The 25,095-nt window shown below is 39.5% G+C and overlaps 1 protein-coding gene across 6 annotated transcripts in view; it reads left to right on the plus strand.

Annotated features, from left to right (window-relative positions):
* Positions 1-25,095, plus strand: part of rgs3a (regulator of G protein signaling 3a) — a 218,522-nt gene that overhangs the window by 171,142 nt on the left and 22,285 nt on the right. For all 6 annotated transcript variants that reach the window (XM_060841350.1, XM_060841351.1, XM_060841352.1 and 3 more), the window contains one exon: positions 7,669-8,334. In XM_060841350.1, the coding sequence (XP_060697333.1) occupies positions 7,669-8,334 (666 nt within the window). The remainder of the gene's footprint in view (positions 1-7,668; positions 8,335-25,095) is intronic.

The following is a 25,095-nucleotide window of genomic DNA, read 5'->3' on the forward strand; positions in this document are numbered from 1 at the left end:
GAAGTAGAGTCATTGGACCTGAAAGATTTACTCTGCTTTCTGTCCATCGATGATGGCAGACTTGCTGAGATTTTCCACAATTTCTGATTTTGATTCTGATTTCTAGCATTCACAGTTTATTCAGTTTTTTGTTCATGTTCTGAATTCTGGGTTTATATCCAATGTGCTATTTTTTGCCTGGTGAATGAAGATGCCTGTAAAACTTTCCTGGCATATGGGACTTAACCCATCAGTTGGCATTATTATGGCAACATGAGCATTCAACGTTTGGAATATCACTTAATTTCTTCACACTACCATCCGAGGGAACAGCTATTATTGATTGCCAGTTTTTGTTTATGTGTATCAGAATTTTTTGAACTCTTTGGTATTTTGCTAGATTATTATGCATGTGTAGGAGATTACATTTTCCTTTGCAGACAGTATCTTAATCCTGGCTGTACTGGGTGCTTTTTTACCCCAGATTGAATTGTTTCTGTTGCATTTTGATTTTGATTCTTCATTATCCATCTTGGTAATTGTGCAGTAGGCTTGCCTTTTATAAAATCAAATCTGTTAATGAGCCTAATTATGTATTTTTTTCTCCAACATGTTAAGTAAGGGAAAAGAGACATTAGGCAAAATTATTCAACCAATGATCAATAAGTCAAAAGCTTGATATGCATTTTATTAGTGAAGTGTACCAAATAGTAACGTTCAAAACTGTTCCAGTAGTGGCACAGTCTAATAGTCTTTGAGGTTAAGTTAATTAATTAAGTTCTCGGTGTTCCATGACTGAGGGAAATATGTAAATTATTTACTACTTCATTATTGTGTGTATGGAGTTGAAATTGCTGGCTTGTTTCATAACCCCACTTAAGTTATTCAGTTTATGCTAGATGCGCGAGTTTCCCAGAAATCAGGACATTATTGAACATATGTTGTAACAAACACAATGTTGCATGTATAAATGACCATTGAGTCTCCAAATCTGATGACCCTGTCTAAAGTCTGCATTGTCAGTCTTAGAACCTGGACTGTTAAGCTTAATCATGTATTAGCATCATAGCGTTGACTTATTTGTGAGGGCATTAACAGCATAGGGTAGCATTGCACTCTACCCTGTGGCTGGATTCATAGGTGAGTGGAGACCATAAAATTGAGAATAATGCCTTGGACACCTTTTCTGGCATCTTGCCACTAATTAATGGCCACTTGACAGCTTCTTCCAGCCTTACCTGTACTTTTTCTGCAGCAAGTGGAGAAGAAGCCAGGTTTGAAGCTGAAAAGGTGCCATTGTTAAGGCTGTTAGCAGGAAAAGGGGTACCTTTTTGTTTGGGGCTTTTGGATTCATTGGAGGTCCTCCTACGTTTACTCTCCATATCTTCTCTCCCATCCATTCACACCTCACACATCCCAGTCTGTCCACCCAAGTCCCCGCTCCATTGGACCTTCCTCACTGGGTCTAACGATGTAACCTCAACTTGGCACTTCATCTAGCTCCAGTGACCAGTTCCATTGTGTCCTTCTGTAGTCCCAACAGCAGCCACTCTCCCAGTGGCACCAGCAGGAAGAGAGCTACTAGCCCTTCGGTTGACTGGCATTGCTGTGAATCGAGACTTCTACCCTGACATGAACAGAAGTCTCACCCACAGACAAGTAAATGTCCTTCTACACATTAAATGGCTTTATGGCAGGCCCCCACCACAGGGTGGATTTCTTGCTGGGTTGAGTTGTGGTGGAAGTCCTAGCAACACACAAAATCTTGCCATTGAGATGTTGGAGCTACCAGATCTTCATCTGGATGACTTACAGCAAGGTAATTGGGAGCTATTGTAATTCATTAACTATATGCTGGGATTTTTGCCAAAATGTTATAATACCAGCTTGAATATTCTGAAACAAAAGTAAGAAACGAATTTGTTTAGTCCATCAAATGCACTAATATGTTATTTTGGAGTGTACTGACTTGTGTCATATTGAATAGTATGAACAGAAACAGCAATGAGATTTTTTTGGTGGAGTTAATTCAAGGTGTATGGATACTGTAAATACCATACTCTTCTTTATACCATGGGATCTTTAGATATGTACATGTGCTACAGTCCAGTGGAAAAGTGGACCAAACCAGCGTAATTTCTATTTCATTACATCATAATATTTTACAGTCTCAGTCTAAATTTCATTGTCAATTCTTCATTGGAGATTTTTGAACCTTCCAATTATGAATGTTCATCTACATAAATTAAAACAAGCAGATGCACTTGTTAAAGACATAATAAATTTTGAGGTACATTTTGATTCCATGGAATATTTAAATGAATATTAATCAATGCTAAACTATTGATTCAAACTTAACAACAGTGCCAGAATCAATCATTTCAGCTCTGAAAAAGTTAAGTTGGAAACTTCAAAGTACGATAATTAAGACAATACTGAAGGAATGCTTTTTGTTAAGTTATTCAGTGCGTCTAATAAGGTGAATAACAACTGTTGCTAGCCCACCTGAGTATTATTCTTTAAATATGTATTTAAATATATTATGTAAATCAACCCCTCCTGCTTTGCAATGATCTATTAGATATTTCCTTGGCAAGAACTTTAAAGGTTAGGTTCAAAATCTCAAACATGGCCATTCTGTCTGGATAGCGAAGGCACATATATTTGTTTTCTGCCTTGCATTGTTTTAAATTACTTGAAATTAAATACATTTAATCACAGATTTTTTTTCAATGCAGCATTGAGGGGAGAGGACAGAGATGAGCAGGCTTTAAAAATAGTGTAACTGGCCAATGAGCTAGTTTTATGATGCCATTCTTGCCATCAATGATTCTCCTCAGGATTGGAAAGGCAGACTTTAGGAGCCTCTTCAAATTTTGAATGAATCTGATTTATTAGATTGTCACCTTGTTAAGGGATAGTTGCAATTTTGGTGGAGGCAAATGGGTCGCAAGCTGGATACAGCCTAGGGCACAAAGGTATTAATGTAGCAGTAAGGTATTTATGATTGTACCAGGATATTAGGTGGGCCTATGAAAGGAGGTATGGTTGAGATGTGCTCGCAGCCATTGGGTTATAGGTATACTGGATACAAGGAGAGTGGTCAGGCAATGCAGAGAGTCTTAACCCTCCAGGCTGAGCATTAATCTAAAAGGTTGAATATTCTACCAGTGGGAAATTCTCATACATTCAAAGTCCTAAGTCCTGCTGGCCCATATGACTTGAATAGAATCTTTCCTTCTCAGTCAGTGATCACAGATTGTCTCTGTAAATTCGGACATGTGGATACATCTGTGATATGTCTGTAAAGTCTGTTTTCCTATAATTCCTGAAGCTTTGCATCCATGTGCAGCTGATGATAGCTGTCTTCCACCATCCAAGGTGGACTGCTCACATCTAGCTCTGTCTCTCTTGTCTTGTCCTGCTCGCTCGTGCTTTATCACTCTATTTAAGCTTGTGAAAGAACTCACTTATGAGAGTATATTTGCACTATTGGAATGATGTCACAGTGCAGGGTCTGTTACCTTGGTTCTTTGGGATGTCCCCAGTGCCATGATAGGAGTGGGTATTCCCCCTCCATATTAGAACCCGAGAAGAAGGAAACCTAACAAACAGAAGCCCTTATGTGCTGTAGATTCCCAATGCAGCTGGGAATTTCACCCCTTCATCCATAGATAGCAACATCATCACCTTTGCTCCAGACCTGCTCATCTCCCCATCTCAAACATGCTTGTGGGATCACGTGAGCAGTTTTCATGCCTGCCTTCTCCATAGCAGTGGCAATGGAAAGGTAGGGTGGGCCTCCTCCAGTCAAAGCCTACTTCCGACATTGTATGTCCCTTTTTCATGCAAGGTCAAAAGAGAAAGATGGGGATGAAACAATACTGGTCTTTCTGAACAATTCCAATGACTAATACGCATGAAGGAGCATGTCTCAGTTTGGCAAGTCCACAACAATTACTAGGATTATGAGCCATGTCTAATCAGAAAGTACTCTGGGCACGCGTCACTCGTATGTTCAGGAACGGCATGCACCTTTCGGTACCTTGGTGGAAGTTAATTACCTAGAAGCCTTGCACTCATTGTTCCTCAATGAAGAAGGTCATTGAAACGTTCATGGTACCTTTGGGCCAAAGTTTTGCTGCTGACTGTTTCAGATAGCTCCAACTATGCTTAACCACTCCCTCACAGCCCCTAAAGAGGACTTTGAAGTCTATCAGCAGAGAATTGAGGGGAAACTCTGCCCTCCCTTGGCTAAGCCTCTTCCAAATGGCAGCTACGATTATAGCTGCATGATGCCCTTCAGCCCACACTTGCAGAGTCCCACATCTCACATCCACATCTGCCAATTGACTTTTCAATCCATTCTTCCACTAACTAGCAGCTCCACCTCCAGAAAAATCACAGTTTGTGACTGGTTCCCAGCTCCATCTCTTGGCAGAATTTGAATCAATCTTTGATGTACTCGCTACTTGTGCAAATTTGAAAACCTCCAGCAGCACAGTTTTAAACTTTCCTTGATAATTGCGAACTTTAATTTTTGGTAGAGTTACAGTTATTCATCCTGGTATCCTTTCCATGATTCTGATTTCTTTCATGAGATTAGATTCCTTCCAGGGTGGAGGCAGGCCCTTCGGCCCAACCAGTTCATACCTACCCTTCGAAGAGTAACCCTCCCAAACCCATTGCCCCTCTAACTAATGCACCTAACACTGTGGGCAATTAGCATGGCCCATTCACCTGACTTGCACGCCTTTGGACTGTGGGCGGAAACCGGAGCAGCCAGAGGAAACCCAAGCAGACACTGGGAGAATGTGCAAACTCCACACAGACAGTTGCCCAAGGCTGGAATCGAACCTGGGACCCTGGTGCTGTGAGGTAGCAGTGCTAACCATTGAGCCACCATGCAGCTTATGGTGTGCCTAGGACTGCTGCCAACATTCAAGGCGGATTAACCAAGTTTCATTCAAGTTGAGGATAATTTTTTTTATTTTATGCTAAATTCCATATTTGTATAACTTGAATTTCTCTCCATCATCAAGATGCAGCTTAAAACCAAACCTTTGACATTAGTTAAATGAAGGAAAATGTGGAAAGTGCACACCTTTAATTTGAGGTTTTTAATGAAACAAAGATCAACAAAATAATCTGTCCCCACTACACTGGGCACGGTGGGTATACTTTTATCTGATCAGGGATGATAGGCTTGGAGCAATAGAGAATTGTGTTCTGCTTACATCAATTAAATGTTAATTGGATGTTAACTATGTGTTCACTTGATAAAACACTGGTCTCTTTTGATCACACAGCATTGCCCTTTGATGTGAAGGGCACTGCTTGTCACACGCCACTCGGGTGTCTCCTTTCCTCCTGGTGGTGGAAATTGAATAAAGATTTGTGCACTTTGTGTCTCTCACTGTGTCTCACACCTGCACACACACCATGGGTGCTGGAAAAAAATAAGCACTACCGCAGTTAGGCGGTAGTGTGGGGGTTAAAGAAGAAAAAAAAACACTGGTCTCTTTCTCTTAAAATCATGATGGTGTCTCCATTCTACTACCTGACACCGGTATCTCACTGAACATCATAGTATCCAGAAATCTAAATTTACATTTCCAATTTTCCAATCAATCCATTTCAGGGTATCTTTCCACCGACAGTGGTATTTTAACAGTGACACATGACCCCTTCACAACATGGGATACCCTCCAGATGAATCCTGTCAGCCTTCCTGTGCCGTCATGATTGGGGTGGCTGCTATTTGGGCACTATGGTTCACTGAGTGAATGACAGCTGCCTCCGTGGCTGCTTCTCTCCTTGCTTTCAACAATCTCTCCCATCATCACTGTACTCCCCTCCCATGATAAGGTCTTCCTGACTGGTCCTCACGCTCCCAGAGCCTGCTTATCCAGTTGGGAGAGGGGCATATTTTCATAGTATCATCTCTCCTCGAGACCATCCTAGTAGTAGCTGGCTCCCCCAATGCCACTGCTGAATTGCTGGATTTGCTGGCAACTTCTGGGGGTAGGTGCCCATCCTTTGAAGGAACAGAGGGCCTGATGACAGCTGGTTAGGTGAAGGCAGATTTGCCCATGGATGTTGAGCCTGTCATCACTGCTTCATTCACATCAATATGGTTAACTCAGTATCTCCAGAGCATCCCAACTTGATGGATTTCAAGTTGTGTCCTACCAGTGATGTCATTCCCAAACATAAGTTTAGTATAAACATTTGAATTCTGTACTGAAACAGAGTCCGTGCTCAAAGGGTCAAATTTAACTTTGAGGTAAAATCTGAAAGCAAGCTGCTTTAGTATCTCAGAAGATCTTGATTTTTGACAATAATATGCACTTCCGGGATTATGGATCCTGCCTTTGAATTTCATGTTTTAACATTAAAAATCCCAACTGTCACAATTTTATGGGGTCCAGTTTTTCATGGGAATCTAAGCTAAGTTTTATCATATAAATATATGAAATTTATATATTTTTTTCATAATGTATCTGCAACAACCCACTGTTAACAAATTCCTGATTCACAAACTAAAACTGCCTCAATCTTGACTCCAGATCCTATAGTCAGGGGTTTATTTAGATTTGGAAGAAAAATAAGTTGAGATCATTTCATTCGAGAAAAGCTTAGTTCTGTATTCTAAACATTACTAGGTTTTGAATTTTTAGATGTTGATGAACCTGCATTTGAAGTACTTCAGTTTTTAAAAGCTGAATATGTGCGATTAGAAAGTTGGTTAGCATATTAATGGAGGAGGATTTAACACATTCCGAGGTGCTTCTCGTGCACTATTTTTGTTCATATAGAAAGTGGACAAACTAAGCTTTGCAAAATGTAAGTCAGGTAAATCATTAAGCATTATTGGTTGTGTGTTGCTAACCAGATCATTACCTAATTATATATCAGTTCCCACTGAAATGACCAATACAAAAGTCATTGATACTAGATTGATGTGGAGCAAGTGTGAAGTATTAACTGACCCATTGAGTTAAAAATCCTATTTGGCACACATTAATGTAACCCTGCTTGGGAAAGTGCAGTGATTTGATCAGCTGGCTAATTATGAACAAACCATCCATGCCCCAACCAATCTCTCTTTCCACCCACTACCCCACCTCCCCCCCCCCCCCACCCCGCCCCCGCCCCCGCCCCCACCCCCAAAAAAAATTACCTTTGGAATTAATGGACATATACTTATCATTGGATGTGTGCATTACATTCCACCTGATGGCTAAAGTTAAAATTAACATTCTAAAGTCTGGATTTCTGAATTTATTCACTTTTGTATGATGTGTAATATCTGTCAATCAGGCTGACTTCCAATTGGGACACGGCAAGTACAAATGCTCATGTCACAGAATTAAAACTTTGACGAGCAGGGGAACCCGGACTTTCAGGCTTCCCTCAGAAACTGTATTCCCTGGTTATGAAACCAGCCATTGTAAATACTTGAGTGTTTGAATTTTTGCTTATAACTTCAGTCAACATCACTAATTTTGTTTTATTATTATCACTGAGAACAGATTTATCTTCTGTAAATGTCAGTTAAAAAAATACAAGTTTTATAATTGAACATGTAATTGACATATCAATGAATTCTTCCCCATTTCAGATTAAACCACGATAATTTAAATCGATCTTTCCATTTTTTTCTCTTTTCTTTCCCCCTCTGAATAGATGCTTGACCCAAAATCAGATGAACAGTCGAAAATGCTGTCTGAGGAACAGCTTCCAATTAATAGTGCCCAGCTAACTGGTAAAGAAAATGGTGAAAATGAGAACATCTCAGAAAAAGAACAAGTTCCTGAAGGAGAAAATGATTCTGTAGAAGGGGTGAAAGAAAATATTGAAAATCCAAGTGCCATAGAGTCACAGAATCTTCGAATGCCATTTAATATACCTGAAGTCAGACTTGACAGAAGCTTCAGCCAAAGTGCAGATGAACTACCAATCTTACAGATCGATGGTGATGATAATGATGAGGAGGAGGAGGAGGAGGAAGAAGATGATGATGATGATGATAATGATAGTGATGATTGTTATTTGGACAGTTGTACTTCTAAACGACGGAGTATGATTGAGACATCAGATTGTGAGAAACATAGTACACTTTCTGTTCAGAACTCACTACGACGTCGAACCCATAGTGAGGGCAGCCTTCAGCAGGAAGCTAAGGCACAATGTTTTAAATCTGACAATGCACTCAACTGTGTAGGGTGTGATGGTCAGAAGGCAAAGACCAACTGGGCTCCTCCCTCTCCAACAACTCTCAAAAAGGAGCTAGCTATTGTGAAAAATGGTGGTTCTATGCATCAATTATGCCTCATCTTCTCTGGACGTAAAGTGAGTACTCATTTTTTTTTATTTCTCAATTCAACTGCTGGTCTTACTTTCTATTTGCATGTGTATTTGTTTATATAGAGGTACTAAAAAAGAGAAGAAATTCTAACGCTTATGCTATAACATGGTGTTCACCAGAAGTCACCACTGGCCCCTTACACAATAGGGTGGAGCCTTAGGGAAGAAATAATGGGAAGTTGGCAGAAAGGAATAGTAACAATCACAGGAGATTTTAATCTACATATAGACTAAAACGTCAGATGAGAAAGTCTGTTTGGATGAGTTCATCAAATGTTTTTGATACAGTTTCTTAGGACAACACATTCTGGAGCTGACCAGAGAATAAGCTATGCTAGACCTGGTATTGTGTAATGAGATAGGATTAATAAATGTTCTCATGGTGAAAAAAGCCTCTAGCTAGCAGCAACTATGATAAGATTGAATTTTGTATTTACGAAGAGGAGAGTTTTTTAAAATTTAAATAAGGGCAGCTATGAAGGCTTGAGATCAGACACTGCTGAAGTGATCTTGCAAATTAGATTAATGCATAGGTCAATAGAGATGTATTGTCAGATACTTAAAGATAGAATAAAAAGAATAGATACATTCCAACATGTAAGAAAAAATCCAGTAGACAGATCCATTATCTGTGGTGAACTAGAAGGGTTAAAAACAGTATCAAACGTAAAGGAAAGACAATGACACAGACAGGTGGTCAAATGATTGACCAGGATATAGAAAAAAGTAGAGTAAATAAATAGGAGGAAAAATAGAGTACTGGATAAAGCTATCCAAAAAGCTAGATAGTAAGTGTTTCTATAAATAATTTTTTAAAAGCCTTCTACAAAAGTGAGTGGGGAATTGAGAATGGAAAATAAAAAGATGGCTGCTGAATTAAATGGTTAGTTTGCATCAGTTTTTAAGAGCTCAGAATGTGCATAATGTCTAAGAATCAGCTATAAATCAGATCATGGAAAGAAATGAGGCACTCAGAAAAATTATTGTCACCAGAAATGTAATACTGAGTAAATTCTTGGAGTTGTGGGCTGTCAAGCTTTGAAGTCCTGAATCAAAATGGTTTTATAAAAGGGAAATCATACTTAACCAATCTTTTTGTAGTTCTTTGGGTAAGTAATATAGTGTAGATCAAGGGGAAGCATTGGATGTACTGTAGTTAGACTTCCAGAATTCAGTTGATACAGTGCTATGTCAAAGGTTATTGTGGAAAATAAAATCTCAGTATAGTAAGTAACATATTGGTCTTGATAGAACATTTGCTGGCTAACAGGAAGCAAAAATTAGGATGTAATGAGTGGTTTGCTGCAGGGATTGATGTTGGGACTTCAACTCTTAACAATTTATATAAATCATTTGGATGTAGGAACAGAAGGTATAATTGGCAAATTTGTTGATGACACAGAAAGAAAAGAATATCGTCTGAAAATGATATAAAGACTCCATATATAAATATTTATGGGTTAAATAAATGAACAAAAATCTGACAAATGAAGTAAAACTGGAAAACTGTCCATTGTGGAAAGAGGAATAAAGAAAAGGAGGTGTTTTACCTAAATGATGAGAGATTGCAGAGCTCTGAAATGCAGAGACATCTGGGTGCCTTAGTGCATGACTTGCAAAAGGCTAGTACTCAGATACAGCAAGTAAAAAGGAAAAGTAATAGAATATTATCATTTATTATGAGGGGAATTGAATACAAACATAGTGAGTGTTATGCCTTCACTTATAACTTGCACTAGAAAGGCTGAGGTTTTGGAGGTTGTTTTCATTAGAGAGGAGGAGGTTAGGAGGTGACTTAATAGAGGCATACAAGATGTTAAGAGGATTAGATAGGGTGGGCAGTGAGAGCCTTTTTCCTTGGATGTGATGGCTAGCATGAGGGAACAGAGCTTTAAATTGAGGGGTAATAAATATAGGAGAGATGTTAGAGGTAGGTTCTTTCCACACCTTTACTACTGTGAGTAATGCCCTGCCTGCAACCATAGTAGACTCGTCAGCTTTCAGGACATTTAAATGGTCATTGGATAAACAAATAGATGATAACAGAGTAATGTTGGATTGATGGGCTTCAGATTGGTGTCACGGGGAGGTGCAACATTTGTTTTATTTCCATTGATATCGGAAGAAATGCATTTCTGATAGAATGAACCCCAACTTCCTACCATCTGCATATTTCTGACAGGTAGATGATAAATCTACAATCGTTGAAACTGCAGCTATGTGTAAGGATTTCTTTTCATACATTAGTATAATTCATACCATATGCACATTTGCATCTGAGATGGAGCACTCTGATGCTTTTCCTTTCATCAACGTGCTGGTTGATACATCAGCTTTGCAGTGTTATCTACCTTAAGCCCACATGTGGTAGTCAATATACATGCACTCAAAAATTGGCCTTATCAATAACTTGTAACTATTTGCTCATCCTTTAAGCTTGAAGCAAAAATATAGCTCACCAAATTTATCCTGTGGGGTAGTGGGTATTCTGAACTGATTATTGTTTGTTGTGTTTTGTACTGACTCTCAAATGGACCCATAGGCTGCCACTTTTGGAACTGAGAAGCATCTGGTCTATTGCATATTACTCTGGAAAGATATAGCGCCAAAAAAGAAATAAAACAACAAGTTAAACAAGTCATTCATGCAGTTATGCAGTGGTGACAAGACTGGTATTTTCAAATCTATCAGCAAAGTTGCTCAGTTGGTTGGATGACTGGTTAGCATTGCAACAGCATGGATTCAACTTCTGCATCAACTAATGTTACTATACAAGACTCTTTTTTTCTCAACTGCCTTAATGCCACCATTAAACTGCCACCATTGTTCATGTCTAACGAGAGAGAACTGTTCTATGGTCTGATAGGACTATAGTGACTTTCTACAATTCACAAATGTCTCTATCATAGAAGAGAACATTACAGCAAGTACAGGCCTTTCAGCCCTCGATGTTGCGCCGACCTGTGAAACCAATCTGAGGCCATCTAACCTATACTGTTCCATTATCATCCATATGTTAATTCAATGACCATTTAAATGCCCTTAAAGTTGGCGAGTCTACTACTGTTGCAGGCAGGCTGTTTTATGCCCCTACTACAAATTTACTAATCCATCCTTCTATGCCCTCATCCAGGCCATTTATAGAATTGACAAACAGCAGTGGCGCCAAAATGGATCCTTGCGGTACACCACTAGTTACTGAATTCCAGAATGAACATTTCCCATCAACCACCACCCTCTGTCTTCTTTCAGCTTTCTGATCCAAATCACTAATTTATCCTCGATCCATGCGCCTGTATTTTCTGCAATAGCCTACCATAGAGAACCTTATAAAATGCTTTACTGAAATCCATATACACCACATCAACCGCTTTACCCTCCTCCACCTGTTTGGTCACCTTCTCAGGGAACTCATTAAGGTTTGTGAGGCACGATCTACCTTTCACAACACAGTGTTGACTATCCCTAATCAAATTATTCCTTTCTAGATGATGATAAAGCATATCTCTTATTATCCTTTCCAAAACTCTGCCCAAAACAGAAGTAAGGCTCACTGGTCTATAATTACCAGGATTTTCTCTACTCTCCTTCTGAAAGAGTTGCTAGATTATATTTTATCCCTATTTATAAGCAGTTTTATTTTGATGGCATTTGTTAAGGGAATACTGTTTGGCAAAATACTGAGAGATGTCTTCATCTTCTTTAAGCAATACCATGAGATCTTTAACATTCGCCAGGTTGGACAGACAAGACTTTGGTTTATAATTCCTTTGAAGTAAAGTATTTCCAAGTGTGAGATGGCCTTAGTCGTTGATGGTTATGTCATTCCAGTTTATGTGCTTATAAAACTAAATCTGCTACCATCACAAGGCATAATTACACGAAGAGATAACTTTGTCTATGGTCCTATAATCCTGCCCAACTAGCTACTTGACGAAGGAGTGGCGCTCTGAAAACTTGTTCATCCAAATAAACCTGTCAGACTATAACAAGGTGTTATGTGATTTTTAACTTTGTCCACCCCAGTCCAATGCCGGCATCTCTGCATTAAGTCAACCTGCTATAGTCACAGGAACAAGGAAGTCCTTAGTTTTAGTTACTTGCACTGTTTTTTTTTCTTTCATTAGCATCTTAGAAAGTGTTCAAAAGTTTATAGTTGACCTTAAAAATTCATGGTTATTTTCAAAGGAATACATCAGACCTAAAAATGCCTTTACTATGTTGTCAGTCCTCAGTACTGGACAGAATTTTCACATCGTGAATGATTTTACTGTCAATCATACAATATTTTGCTGTGTTTATGTGTATTCTGCTCCAAACTGTAATATACAAACGAACAAGGAACAAGAATTGGCCACTCAGTCCTTTGTATGTATCTTAAGATACTGATCCAAAATTCTTGTTTGTGCTCACCAGGCAGCAGCCATTCCCCAACAGTGTCTTTGTTAAAGTGCCTATAAAATAGCACAAAACGAAATGTTTTGATCAGTAGCATACATATCAGATTATATTGTTTTGACTTGGGATGGGGTTTTGTGACTCATGATGAAAGGACGTGTTCATGATTTCATTTCATTGCAAACATCTCGCTTTTCACAACAAACAACAAAATACATTTGCATGCACGATTTGTAATTGCGCAGATACTTCCAGACCTGCTGAGTTTCAGCAGCAATTTCTGTTTTTGCTTCAGATCTCCAGCAAACATCATTATTTGTTTTATTTTAGCAGTGGACTGGTTGTTATATGTCAGTATAGCTTTTGTGTTTGGTACTCATTACAAGCTATGGACTAGCTGATGTGGTCCTTGATTTCATTGCTTCAGGTACATCCGTTACCACCTTTAACATCTGTCCTCTAGACTCCTCGGTGAGAATTATTTTATTCCCTTTGAACAATGTGCCAACTTGGGCCGTTAATTCTAAGTGTGAGTTGTATCTTTCTGAGCAATTCATTTGATTTGAGCAAGGCACTTATCTGTTACATTCAATATCTACTGAGTTGATGACTTCCAGAGTTGCTGACATGAGCTGCTGTTTCACATTGAATCTTGAGGATTTCTTTGTCATATCATTCTCTACTTTCTTCATCAGGACGTTGCTCTTGACAACCTCTGCATCCCTTGCTTGTATGTTGTGTCCATAAAAACAGAGCAACATTCTTTGAAAACATTTTGGAAAACACATGGAAAATGTTTTGAAGTGGTTTGTGATAAAAATGTTTACAAGCAAAGACAATAATCAGATATTCTTCCTCAATCTGAGCATACGCTATTTCAATGCCCGGAATGCAAATACAATTAGTTATCCTTGCAACATTAGAGTTGCTCTAATCTGTTCACTCTGTCATCCCATTGCAGGTCAACTTTATCATTTACAATGTAGATTTCAGCACTGCTGTTGACATCACTAGTTGTTTAACTTCTGTGAACGGTACATCTTTGTTCTGTGCTCCACATCTTTGTTCTGTGCTCCACATTACGCATCTTTGGCATGAGTATACATAATGGTTCAAATTGGGCAAAATGTTTCTGAACAGTTGACAAATCCATTAAGGTTTTGTACTGCATTGCTGCAGCTATTACATTTTTGGAATCTGAGTAAAGACTTTTTGTTATCAATGTGTTTGATTTCATGGATATTTAAGTGTGAATTTCCCTTATTCAGCTTCAGGTTCATCTGACAGGTTCTGTGCAGCGGTCTCACTGGGTTTTCTTTGTTGCCAAAAATGGCTTCTTCCATACCCTATTTCCATATTCACAATGTAGTAGGTTGTCCACTATAGCTTCCATTCAAGGGACATCAGTATTTCTAGTTGTCTATGTTGATGTACTTCTGGAGCCTTAGATATGTCAAATAGCATATGCGTGCCTGAAGGGTGTCCAGACTGTAATTGCTGATGTTTTTGTTCAGCTTCACTTGCCTGTGAGCATCTGGAGTAGTGAGGAATTGGGCCATTCTGCCCATTGGGTCTGCCCTGCCATTCAGTCATGGCTGTTTGTTCAGGTTGTTTCACTGTTACCATGCTGCCAATGGATTCTCTAGGAGTTCTCATTTCCCTGATTACTCACTTGCATTCCAGCTCTTCTGTCTTGTCTTTCAATTTGACCATGAGTACAGCTAGAACTTTCTTCACCAGATGCTGAATTAATCTTGCATCTCGACTGCTTCAGAATGATATTCTCCTAGAAGAGATTCTAACCCTGTAAAAACATCATTGCACTCCTCTGAGGTCTGTTCAGCCAATGGTATGGTGTGAACAATCACAGATCACTTTTGCCATATCGAGGGTTACCAGTCCAAGCTTTAGAGATGCTAATGTGAGTGGCTGTTGCTTGCTGTCTATGATTTGGACTCAAGATGCTTATTCAGTTATTGTAGTGAGTTTGCAGAGTCAACTGCCCTCACAGCAGTAGTGTGCCAACATATCATCTCAACCTTACCTTCAGGATTTTTGGATTGATACATTAAACCGTTTCACACAGGTCTGTGAAGGTCATGATGTAGCCAGGTGCACAAGTGTCTTTCTGACACTTTATATCAATCTCATGTTTTCCATCTGCCATCCTCATTCCAATGATCACAAACTACATTCATCTAAAACCATCCTGTTGCATGGTGCAAACTGAAACATCAACATCTTCAGCTGATACCTCTTCAGTAGTCCTCTGTAATTACTTAATGTGATTCCTTCTCGCCTTACACTTGAGTGTAAATTCCTCTTCTTGTGGTGAGAGCACTGCTTTCCCCATGCCAGGCATGTTGTCTTCTTTGCATGATGTTCTCCAAAGTATTTGTAACTTGTTCTTTATCTGTAATTGTTCTGCTCTTTGGGCCTGGATTATCTATCAGCATAATGCAATGTCTAGGAGAAAGTGAGGACTGCAGATGCTGGAGATCAGAGGTGAAAAGTTTGGCACTGAAAACGCATAGCAGGTCAGGCAGCATCCAAGGAGCAGGAGAATTGACGTTTTGGGCATAAATCCTTCTTCAGGAATGCAATATCTGCTGTGTTCTGCAATGGATATATTCTCACTGTTGATTGGCAAACTCAGTGCTCTGCACATGTCAGTTGCTTCTTGAGAAAACATTTCTCTTTTCTCAGGGACAGGAACACACACCCAGCTCATGGACTGAGCCAGGCTGCATCTCCAGATGCTTCGCTTGCTTTCATAACCCTCACAGCATCCCTGCCTTCTATTGGCTTGCCTTTCCATTTTGCACTTTGCCCTCAGACAGTGGAACCAGACCGTTTCTGCTGTCTTGCCATGACGTTTAACGTGCGCACACAGCCAGGAATTTTGCCATGATTGCCAGCAGGCCTCTGTCAAATCAAGTAGGATAACCTTCACTCTGGGGACTCCCAGCACTGTAAATCAAGGGCAGCCTTCTACACTAGTACTGTCTTCCCTTTACCTGAGGCGTGGTGACCCTCAGGATAAACCACCAATAGTAATCTCTCTCTGATGAGAGAGCAGTCCTTTTTAGATGGGCACTGACAGAATCAGAAAATGCTGGTGAAATTCAGGAATTGGCAGCATCGGTGAAGTGAATTAATGTTTCAAATCCAATATAACTCTGGATGTTTCCAGATCTGCTATGCTTCTCCAGTACCTTATTCTTATTTCAGCTTTTCAGCATCTGCACTTTTCAGATTTTAAATTGCACTGACAAACTTTCCCCACTAGATGGAGACTGGAACTTGAGTTCAGGAAGAAATGATGCCAGGAGAAAAATCACCAGGACCTGTGAGAGAGTGGGAGGCAACGATGTGGGGCAGAGGTTGGGGTTGGGAGGTGTGGGTGCAGGTGCTGGGTGGAGGAGATGTCAGGTAGCAAGGGGTGGGAAGCAACACCACAGTTGGGTGGCAAAGCTCAAATGGCAAGGGAGAAGCAAAGCTCAGGAGCCACCATCAGAAGACAGCCAGTAGAGAAGGTTAAGGCCAGAAATCAGGACAGGAAGCAAAGCTGAGGACCACAGCTAAACGAAAGAGAGAGAGAGAGAGAGTGTGTGAGTAGAGCACTGGGAAAGGTCATCTGACCAAGTAAGCCACAGAACAAGAAATCGGCCAATGTTAAAGTGAAACTGACAATGTGAAATGCTTAAATGATATTATTTTATTAACAATGTTAAAATTAAACAACATGAAGTGAGTCAACTACCATGTAAGGAAAATCCTAGAATGTTCTGTGCAGAGAGAGAGAAGGGGCAGAGAGAAAGAGAGTATATCAAATTAAATACTAATGGATTTTACAATAGTTTTGCAACCAGTGATTATTGAATATACAATGAAAAATTAAATTTTAACTCCTTTTTCAAAAATTCATAGGACTGATTTTCTGGTTCTTTCATAATCTTGCATGCTTAATGAAATGCCTTCAGCATTCAAACATGTTCAACTGTGTTGCAAAAATAACAGAGAACCAATATGATGCACGCAGGATGATAGATACCCCACAATAGTGCACATAATATCACTGTTGCAAAGTTTTATTTGTGTAAGTTGATATGGTGAGCCATATGGAAACTCTACTGTTGAAGCTTAAGCCCCAAACCACAAGGTTGCCTGTGCCATTTCAGCAACTTCCTTTCAGCCCACATACAGAATGATACATTGGAAGGTTTGATAAAGAAGTCAACATCTGATTCACCAAGGGTCAAAACACAAATGTTGAAGCAAGATGCTGTGAAGTGAATTCCATTTTGTTAATGAAAGTTGTCTTTTGCTGTTTGCATCCATGAGGCTGCTGTTTTGCACAGATATCTGTCAGCACACGTTTACACCATACTGTAGGATGTATAGTTCTATTTATGCTCCTTAGTTGAGGTCACAAGGATTGTCTGCCACAGCCTACACATTTTTAATCCTCACACAAAACCAATCATATTTTCCACCCAGCATTCTACTTTTTCATTGTTACTCTTTCTGTTATGATGTTTTGCTGCTATTTCGAAGTATTCTTCATTATTGTATTGTACTTCGTATCATTTGTACTTTGTATTGCCCCTTCTCTTTTAAATTTTTCACATTTGTTTTTACAAAGTGACCTTTCACAAAATTATGGTTATGAAAACATTAATTGAATAAGCAAGCTATGATATTTTGGTCAAATATAAAACCAGGACAGCATGTGGGAGCGGGGGGATTAAATTTGTAACTTTCTACATTGGCATAAAATTGCCAATGCAGGACTGTCTGTGTTCATTTTAGAAAACATTTGGGGTGGAATCTCATGGGAACTATGTGAAAAATGTGGAAGAATCACAAGAGAAGTACAGTGAGGTCTTTCTCAACATCAAGAGTGATTAGTTGCATTTTCCAACAGAGTTTCAAACATTGAGCCAAGATTCTTGTTAAGGAGGGCAAGCTACCTTATTAATAAGCAGCTTCCTTTTCTCCCTGCCATGAAGGAACTAGACGCGACTATTCCTGATATGAAAGTCCGAGCAGGGATCTGGTGACTCCAGCTCATCTTTCAATCTCCAGAATTTCATCTTGGACCAGCACCAGCATCTTGGCAGGTTCCAGAGGCAGAATTCATGCACATCCCATGTCCATAGACTTTGGTGTTGGAGATTTGGAGTTGGGCGGCACGGTGGTACAGTGGTTAGCACTGCTACCTCACAGCGCCTGAGACCCGGGTTCAATTCCCGACTCAGGCGACTGACTGTGTGGAGTTTGCACGTTCTCCCCGTGTCTGCGTGGGTTTCCTCCGGGTGCTCCGGTTTCCTCCCACAGTCCAAAGATGTGCGGGTCAGGTGAATTGGCCATGCTAAATTGCCCGTAGTGTTAGGTAAAGGGGTAATGTAGGGGTATGGGTGGGTTGCGCTTCGGCGGGTCGGTGTGGACTTGTTGGGCCAAAGGGCCTGTATCCACACTGTAAGTAATCTAATCTAATTTGCCACCTTGGGATCATCATGGCATCTCCAATCCATGTGAACCATGCTGCTGCACAGCAATGCCAGCAGTTATCATTGTAATGAATTGATCCATGCTTCCTCTCAGAGCTGCTGACTGCTTCTGTTAGCACTCACTCTTGAGTCTACCTGAATACTAGCGGCTTCTCTTACTCGCCTTTTTGTTTTGCATTTTTCCACCTCTGCCAATGCTATCACCTTCATTATGCTGCAGTCTTACTTGCCTTTTAGCACAGGCACCATGCTGTTAAGCTTGCTTTGGTTGTCAGGAGTTTTCAGTCATTTCAAGAGAAACACCTTACAGTCAGGGAAGTAAGTCCAGGGCAGCCTCTAATGCCTGTCCCAAGCATTTGGCATAATTAGTCAGATGGTTGGGGTAATATCAGGCAGAATCCTAAACTCAAAAAATGACGAGTTGAATGACAGTCAGCCTACTCTTTGTGCCATATGTGAGTTGCTTTCTTCTGGAGAGAGAGAAAGGGAGACAAAACTGGGTCATATTGCTGTTAATGTTGAATCAAGTTGGAGAAAGGTGATAAGATGATGTCTGGATAGAGTGAGTAGGAACTGCAAAGGCCATGCAGGATTAGCAGTATGGGGTTGGAGGATGAGACCAAGTGACAGATAATGTTGCATATAATAGTGTAAGTGGTAGAGTATGAGCCTTTGTAAGGGGTGGATACAGCAGAGAACACACAGTGGCACGTAACCGTGATGAAGTGGAGAAGGCCTGTGACATGCTTATACTATTGGGCATTCCATCAAATGGCTGAGCCTAACTAAGTTGGCAAGGTCTAGTGTCATTGCCTTCTCTGCTAATCCTGGGAAAGAAGGGTGGCATTCCTCTGCACCAGTGCATTCACCAAGATGTCCAGGTGTCTATGCAAAGCAGTGTGCCAATTTCCCATTATCTGGCAAGTCCACAGCTAATGTCATGAACTGAGCAGGGCTGTTCCAGACTGATAGTGTGTATAGATGTGGAATAGCATCTTAAAGAGAGCCTTAGTGCCAGTGATGTCAATCCAGTGATATCTGGGCAGTAGTGAGTTCTTCTGAGAATGACAAGTGTGAGAATCAAGCTTTCAGATGGAAGGAGCAGGGTAGGTAATTGATGAAGTGAGGAGAAAGTGAGGTCTGCAGATGCTGGAGATCAGAGCTGAAAATGTGTTGCTGGAAAAGCGCAGCAGGTTAGGCAACATCCAAGGAGCAGGAGATTCGATGTTTCGGGCATAAGCCCTTCTTCAGGAATTGATGAAGTGAGTTTAGGATGATAATGTGAGAAAGCCTAGTAGCCTTGTAAAGAAAAACACTCCATGAAACTCAAAGAATTGTAACTCAGCCAAACAATTTAATATTCAGCCCTCAATTTTTATGTTCCAGGAACTTAAAAATAGCGTAACTCTGTAACGGGTCCCGAATCATCACGTCAAATATCTGCCTAAGTGCAACTAGAAAAGCTACCCCCAGTGATTATAATTTGTATCCTCATCTCACGTACTGCTTTGAATTCTCTAGAAGATGAAAATATAGATGAGTGATCTTAAGAACTCGCTCTGACCTTAGTAATGACATCTTTCAAGCCCCTGTTGTTTATTAGAACAATGTAGGTAGTTGAAATAGATAATACTGACATTTGGTAAATGTCCATTTGTGAAGTAGTTCTACTCCACCTTCTAGCATTGCCTTTAATGTTAACAAATAAGAGCTTCTAAACATATTGATAGTAAAGGCATACTCAGTCAATGAATGTGGGAAATATATCAGTCATGGGAGCACGATTGGTAGCTAAAAAAAAGACAGAAGACTAGCAAATTTATCTTCATTCTCCTGGTGGTTGAATGATACAACAATAATGGAATTTCCAGCTCATCATGATGGAAAGCCTTGAGAAACACAGGTTCAGAATCATCTCTTTCTCTCAAGCATGCTATACTTGCCTTAAATGACTCTTATACAAAATCCCAAAGTATTTTTTGAAATAACCTGATATTTATGTTTACTGTCTACAAATAAATTAATGCCTTTCTAACGCTGGAAACTATGATTGCATCTTGTATAATTTACTTCAGTTTAATGCACCTGGATAAAATGTTCTAAACTCGAAAGGTTATTCTGAAGTAATATTATCTTTCCTTTTTTGTTTGGTCTGCACCAAAGGTTTCAAATGGCAGTCTGTTGGCAGGCACTACTAATATTTTGAATACATTATGTATGTCCACGCCCTGCTGTTTCCCACCCTATTTGCGACAGAATCGCTGCATTCTTTACTTGCCCTGGTTCAGATCAGCATGTCACCCAAAATCAGTAACACCCTTACAAAATAACATTGAAGTCAGCAACACGATGTAATCTCTTCTGTTCATTTTTTTTTTGTATATTATGCATAAGGTATTACAGAGAAAAGTTATTCTGTGAACAATGCTGCAATATCATTGAAAAGTTTCCGGTATGCTATCACAATATTTGTCTGTTTTCTTTAAACCTAATGACAAAACTTATGTGCCTTATTCATAAATTGAAACCAGGTGACTGATTTTCTACAGCTGTCAGCACAGAAAATGCTATTTATATCAGAAGCATGCTGTAAATTTTGGCAGGGTCAAAAATTCAATTTCTTCTCCCTTTTGTTTGAGTACAGATTGTTGGACTTGATTGATGCAGTTAACATCTGGAGCCAACTGGTTCCTGAGCTTATGCTAAATTTATTAATCGTTAACCTTTTTACAAAAAAAACGTAATTCAGGGAAATGCTGAATGCAGAAGTTTAATATGTTTTAATTATTGCATAGTAAGAAAATTAGCAAAAACATGCTTGCGATGAGGGGGGAGTGGTTGCCTTCAAAGTAAGCTGAATAATTTGGCTGAGAAATCAAAAGCATTTTGAAGATTTTCATCATCTGGTACAGGCAAATTTTCAGGCCAAAATCTCTTTCTAATGGTTTGCATGCCTTGTTACAAGGGATCTGAAATTTCACAGGAAGAGGATACCTCCACTTCAAGCCGGCATTGCATCCCTCTCCTTTCTCTACCTCACACCTGCCTCAATATCATGTGAGTAACTCTGGCATAGGTGGCATTCGAATCATAGAATTCCTACAATGTGAAAACAGGCCATTTGGTCCAACAAGTCCACACCGACCCCCTGAAGAGTATTCCATCCAGACCCATTCTCCTACTCTATTACTCTACATTTCCCATGTCTGGTGCACCTAACCTACATATCCCTGAACACTATGGGCGATTTAGCACGGCCAATTCATCTAGCCTGTACAGCTTTGGACGTGAGAGGAAACCCAAGCAGACACACGCAAACTCCACACACTCGCTTGAGGCTGGAATCAAATCTGGGTCCCTCGCGCTGTGAGGCAGTAGTGCTAATCCCTGAGCCACCATCCGATCATAATCCAGTTCCTGATGAAATTGAGATCGTCAGCTTTTTGAATGTCAGTTTCCCCTTGAATTGGCAATCATAAATGGAATATGTTGTCTGGAACAGCCTTGATAAGCTTTTAGCAAGGTACAGAAACAATGTTTCTGTTTCACCTATTGGACTAGTCCCCACTTTGGCTTAAACAGCGCAGGTTTCCATTTAAAATGTATAAATTTACCATGGTAAGATTTCAGATGGTACCAGTCAGTAGGCGACAGCACTGTCTAGCTAGGCAGTGCAGTGGCCTACACAAATAGTTGGTGGTTTGATCTGATATAACCCTTAGCTAATCAGTCCCCTTTGGGTTAAGCTGCCATGAAGTTTGGGACTGCATGACTGCTACCTTAAATATTAGTGAGGTGCATCTCCATCTCTGTCTTAGCTAAGAGTAGCTATTACCTGAATCTTGAGAGTTTCAACAAACTGTTTTATTTGTGCATGATTATACTTAAAATATTGTTCTCTGTAATACAACTCTCTAGTGCAAGTTATTTAATCCTCTTCTCAGAATCTTTATAACATTATTGCTGATGATGTCAGTGTCACATCATCTTGTGTATCATGATGTCATTAACATATCCCATGCTCATTGTACTACTTTAGGATTCTAATGTTTTTTTTATTGCCTCAAGTGCCTAATTAAATCATGGTACAGTTTCCCAAGACACCAATGAAGACAGGCAATTGCCTATCATACAGTTATTAAAAATAATTAATGGCATGGATGAGTTCTGAATGGTCATCTAATCTTAATTCTAAAATGTCATTTGAATTAAGAAGTTATTACTGAAATACATTTTTCATGTGGTAACCTGCTTACTTGAGTTTAACTTCTTTTTCTCATCTTAGCAAATATAACTCAGTTGACCTGTGAGCTGATGGACTTGACCATGTTGATTGCCTTGATTCTTAAATTCTAGAAAGTTTGCAAATTCTCTTATAAATTCTGTAGATGAACACAGCAATTGAGCTATTAGTTGGTTTCAACCCTTCAGACCTAATATAGTTTGTTGAAAGTGACACAAAGTATTCATGATAATATTTTAGCTAAGGAAGATATGTAGAGAATGATTACATTGACTATAACATCTGTTTCCGTCTGAATTTGTTATATTTAATGAGTCCTTCCATTTCTGTAACAAAACTATTTAGTAGCACACTTGTAAGGGTAAACTCTATGTATTACGTCCAAAGTGGAAAGTGTGCAGAGCAGTATGGATTCATTTCAAGAATATTATTTAGATTGTCATGAAATTCTATATGTGCATATTTCAAACACGTTCTTGTACATATTTGCATATGCAAAAGGAACAACTCCACATCCAGGTGTGACTAAAATACGCTTTTTTGTGTTTTTATTCAGTATGGCAAGCAATGTACTTTCAAAGTATGTCTGCTGCCTGCACATCATTTTTGGCCTTGCCCAGAAGTATAATACAAACAGAAGAAAAGGAACATATTGTTTGTCTGCACAGAGTTAATGATGGATTGGAACAGTATCAATTTGCTGCTGAAAATATTATTTGCACATATTGAAGTAATGCAGGTTTTAAAAAATAAAGTACAGCAGATGTTTAGGATTAGGTAGTGCTGTTGAATAGCATTGAATTTTTATTTTTGTCATTGGGTTTCATGAACAAGAGGATCCTGTTCCTTTGCCTGCTGACTCCTCGGATCCTGCTCGGGCAGTTGAAATTAAGGCCTAGGGTTTTGTGAGCTCAGGAAAAACATAATTTGTATATTTTGCCACTTTTCAAAGTGTCAAACTGACCCATTTGTGACTTTGCCTGAGATTTTTCTCTTTTTCACATAAAGTTTACATTCACAGAACATTTTCGTGACCCATGGTAGAGAGAAAAAATTGTGAGAGTGCTGAGGCAAGCTGGGTAAAGGTTGGCCTGTATTCTGAGACCACCAGCAACCCAGTTCCCAACTTGTCCCTCCTCGTGAACCTCATCTGTCACACATCTCCTGTCCCTAGGTTACCCTATTCCTCCTCAGACCTCCCTCTCAATTCATGTTCCTTTCATGCCCCTCAGATCACCTGTAACCACTCACCACTCCGTACAGTAATCCAAATCCATGAAAAACAACAGGGATTCTTTCAACTGCAGTTTTTGAAAAAGTCCTATGGCAATCACATGAAAATCTCATTTAAACACAATGATATTGACACTGCAAAATAACTTCTCCATTGAAAAACAGTTACTTCTTTAAGTAGCACATAAGTTGCCCAAAACAAACAGCCATCTACTGTAAAAATTTAATGCAAAATATGTTATTATAACCTGGTAGCACTGTAAATTATTCTCTTGATCAGCTGACTCAATGGATCATTCAATTTTAGAACTCAGTCAAGCATTCATAACAGCTGCAGCTGTTAAAATGTTGAGTTGAATTTTACCAGAAATCGGCTAAGTGTCAATTTTGTTGAGTTTGTGGAAGATTTCTCTCTGTTACCTATGCATCATGTCACTGGGGCACTCACTTTCTCACATCACCCAACTTGCCCCACACAGGGAAATCTTTACCTAGGTTCCTGTCAATGGTGCTGTCTCTGAATCCCAGTTGCGTACCAGGTTAAGTGCTGGAAGCTTGGAGCTGTTTTGCACGTCCTGTCAATTGTCCCAGTCATGTCGAACAGAGGGACATTGGAACCCTTTTTTTTGCCAAAATGGACCTGGATAGGGGCTGCATGTGGCCACTCTTTGGAGCATGCTCTGAGACATTGATGACTGACATTTAAGGGACCAGAGGGACAAACTCATCTGATTATTGGTTTGACTTTCATGTGAGGAATTATTGCCATTTATTTTCAACCCAGGAGGTGAAAGAATGAGAAACTTTTAATTAATTTTGCTATTTTATATAATGAGATGTTAATGTATGCAAATAGGCCTCTCACTTGGTTGGAAAAGTGGGATTATTGCTGTCAGGTATTTCTTTATTGCCCATCCCTCATGATTTTCTCAACTTTTCATCAAGGCTTATGTCTTTTGCGGCTGGGAAAATTCAGCCATTATTTTCCAAATTCCAAAGGCTATAATGGAAAGAATAGATGTTATCTTCGGCCTATCGAAGTAGTATTTATGAAAGGGAGAATATGCTTGGAAATGTTCTTATTTCTCAAAAGCAGATAAATTTTTTTTTCCTCCCATAGTAAGAGCTATCTTTGCATTTAAATTCTAGTAACAAACATCGCAAGGAAGTTTTCTGATGCACTTTCTATATTGGTTCACTGATGTCCTTCAGGGAAGGAAATCTCTTCCTTTTTTTTGGTCTGGTCTACATGTGACTCCAAACCTGCAGTAATGTGTTAGCTCCTACAAACCTTCTGAAGTGTTTTAGTAGCCATATAGGTCAAGGAGCAATGAAGAATGAGCAACAAGTTCTAATCTT

Source organism: Hemiscyllium ocellatum, chromosome 21 (assembly GCF_020745735.1).
Source record: "Hemiscyllium ocellatum isolate sHemOce1 chromosome 21, sHemOce1.pat.X.cur, whole genome shotgun sequence".
NCBI classification, from domain to species: Eukaryota; Metazoa; Chordata; class Chondrichthyes; order Orectolobiformes; family Hemiscylliidae; genus Hemiscyllium; species Hemiscyllium ocellatum.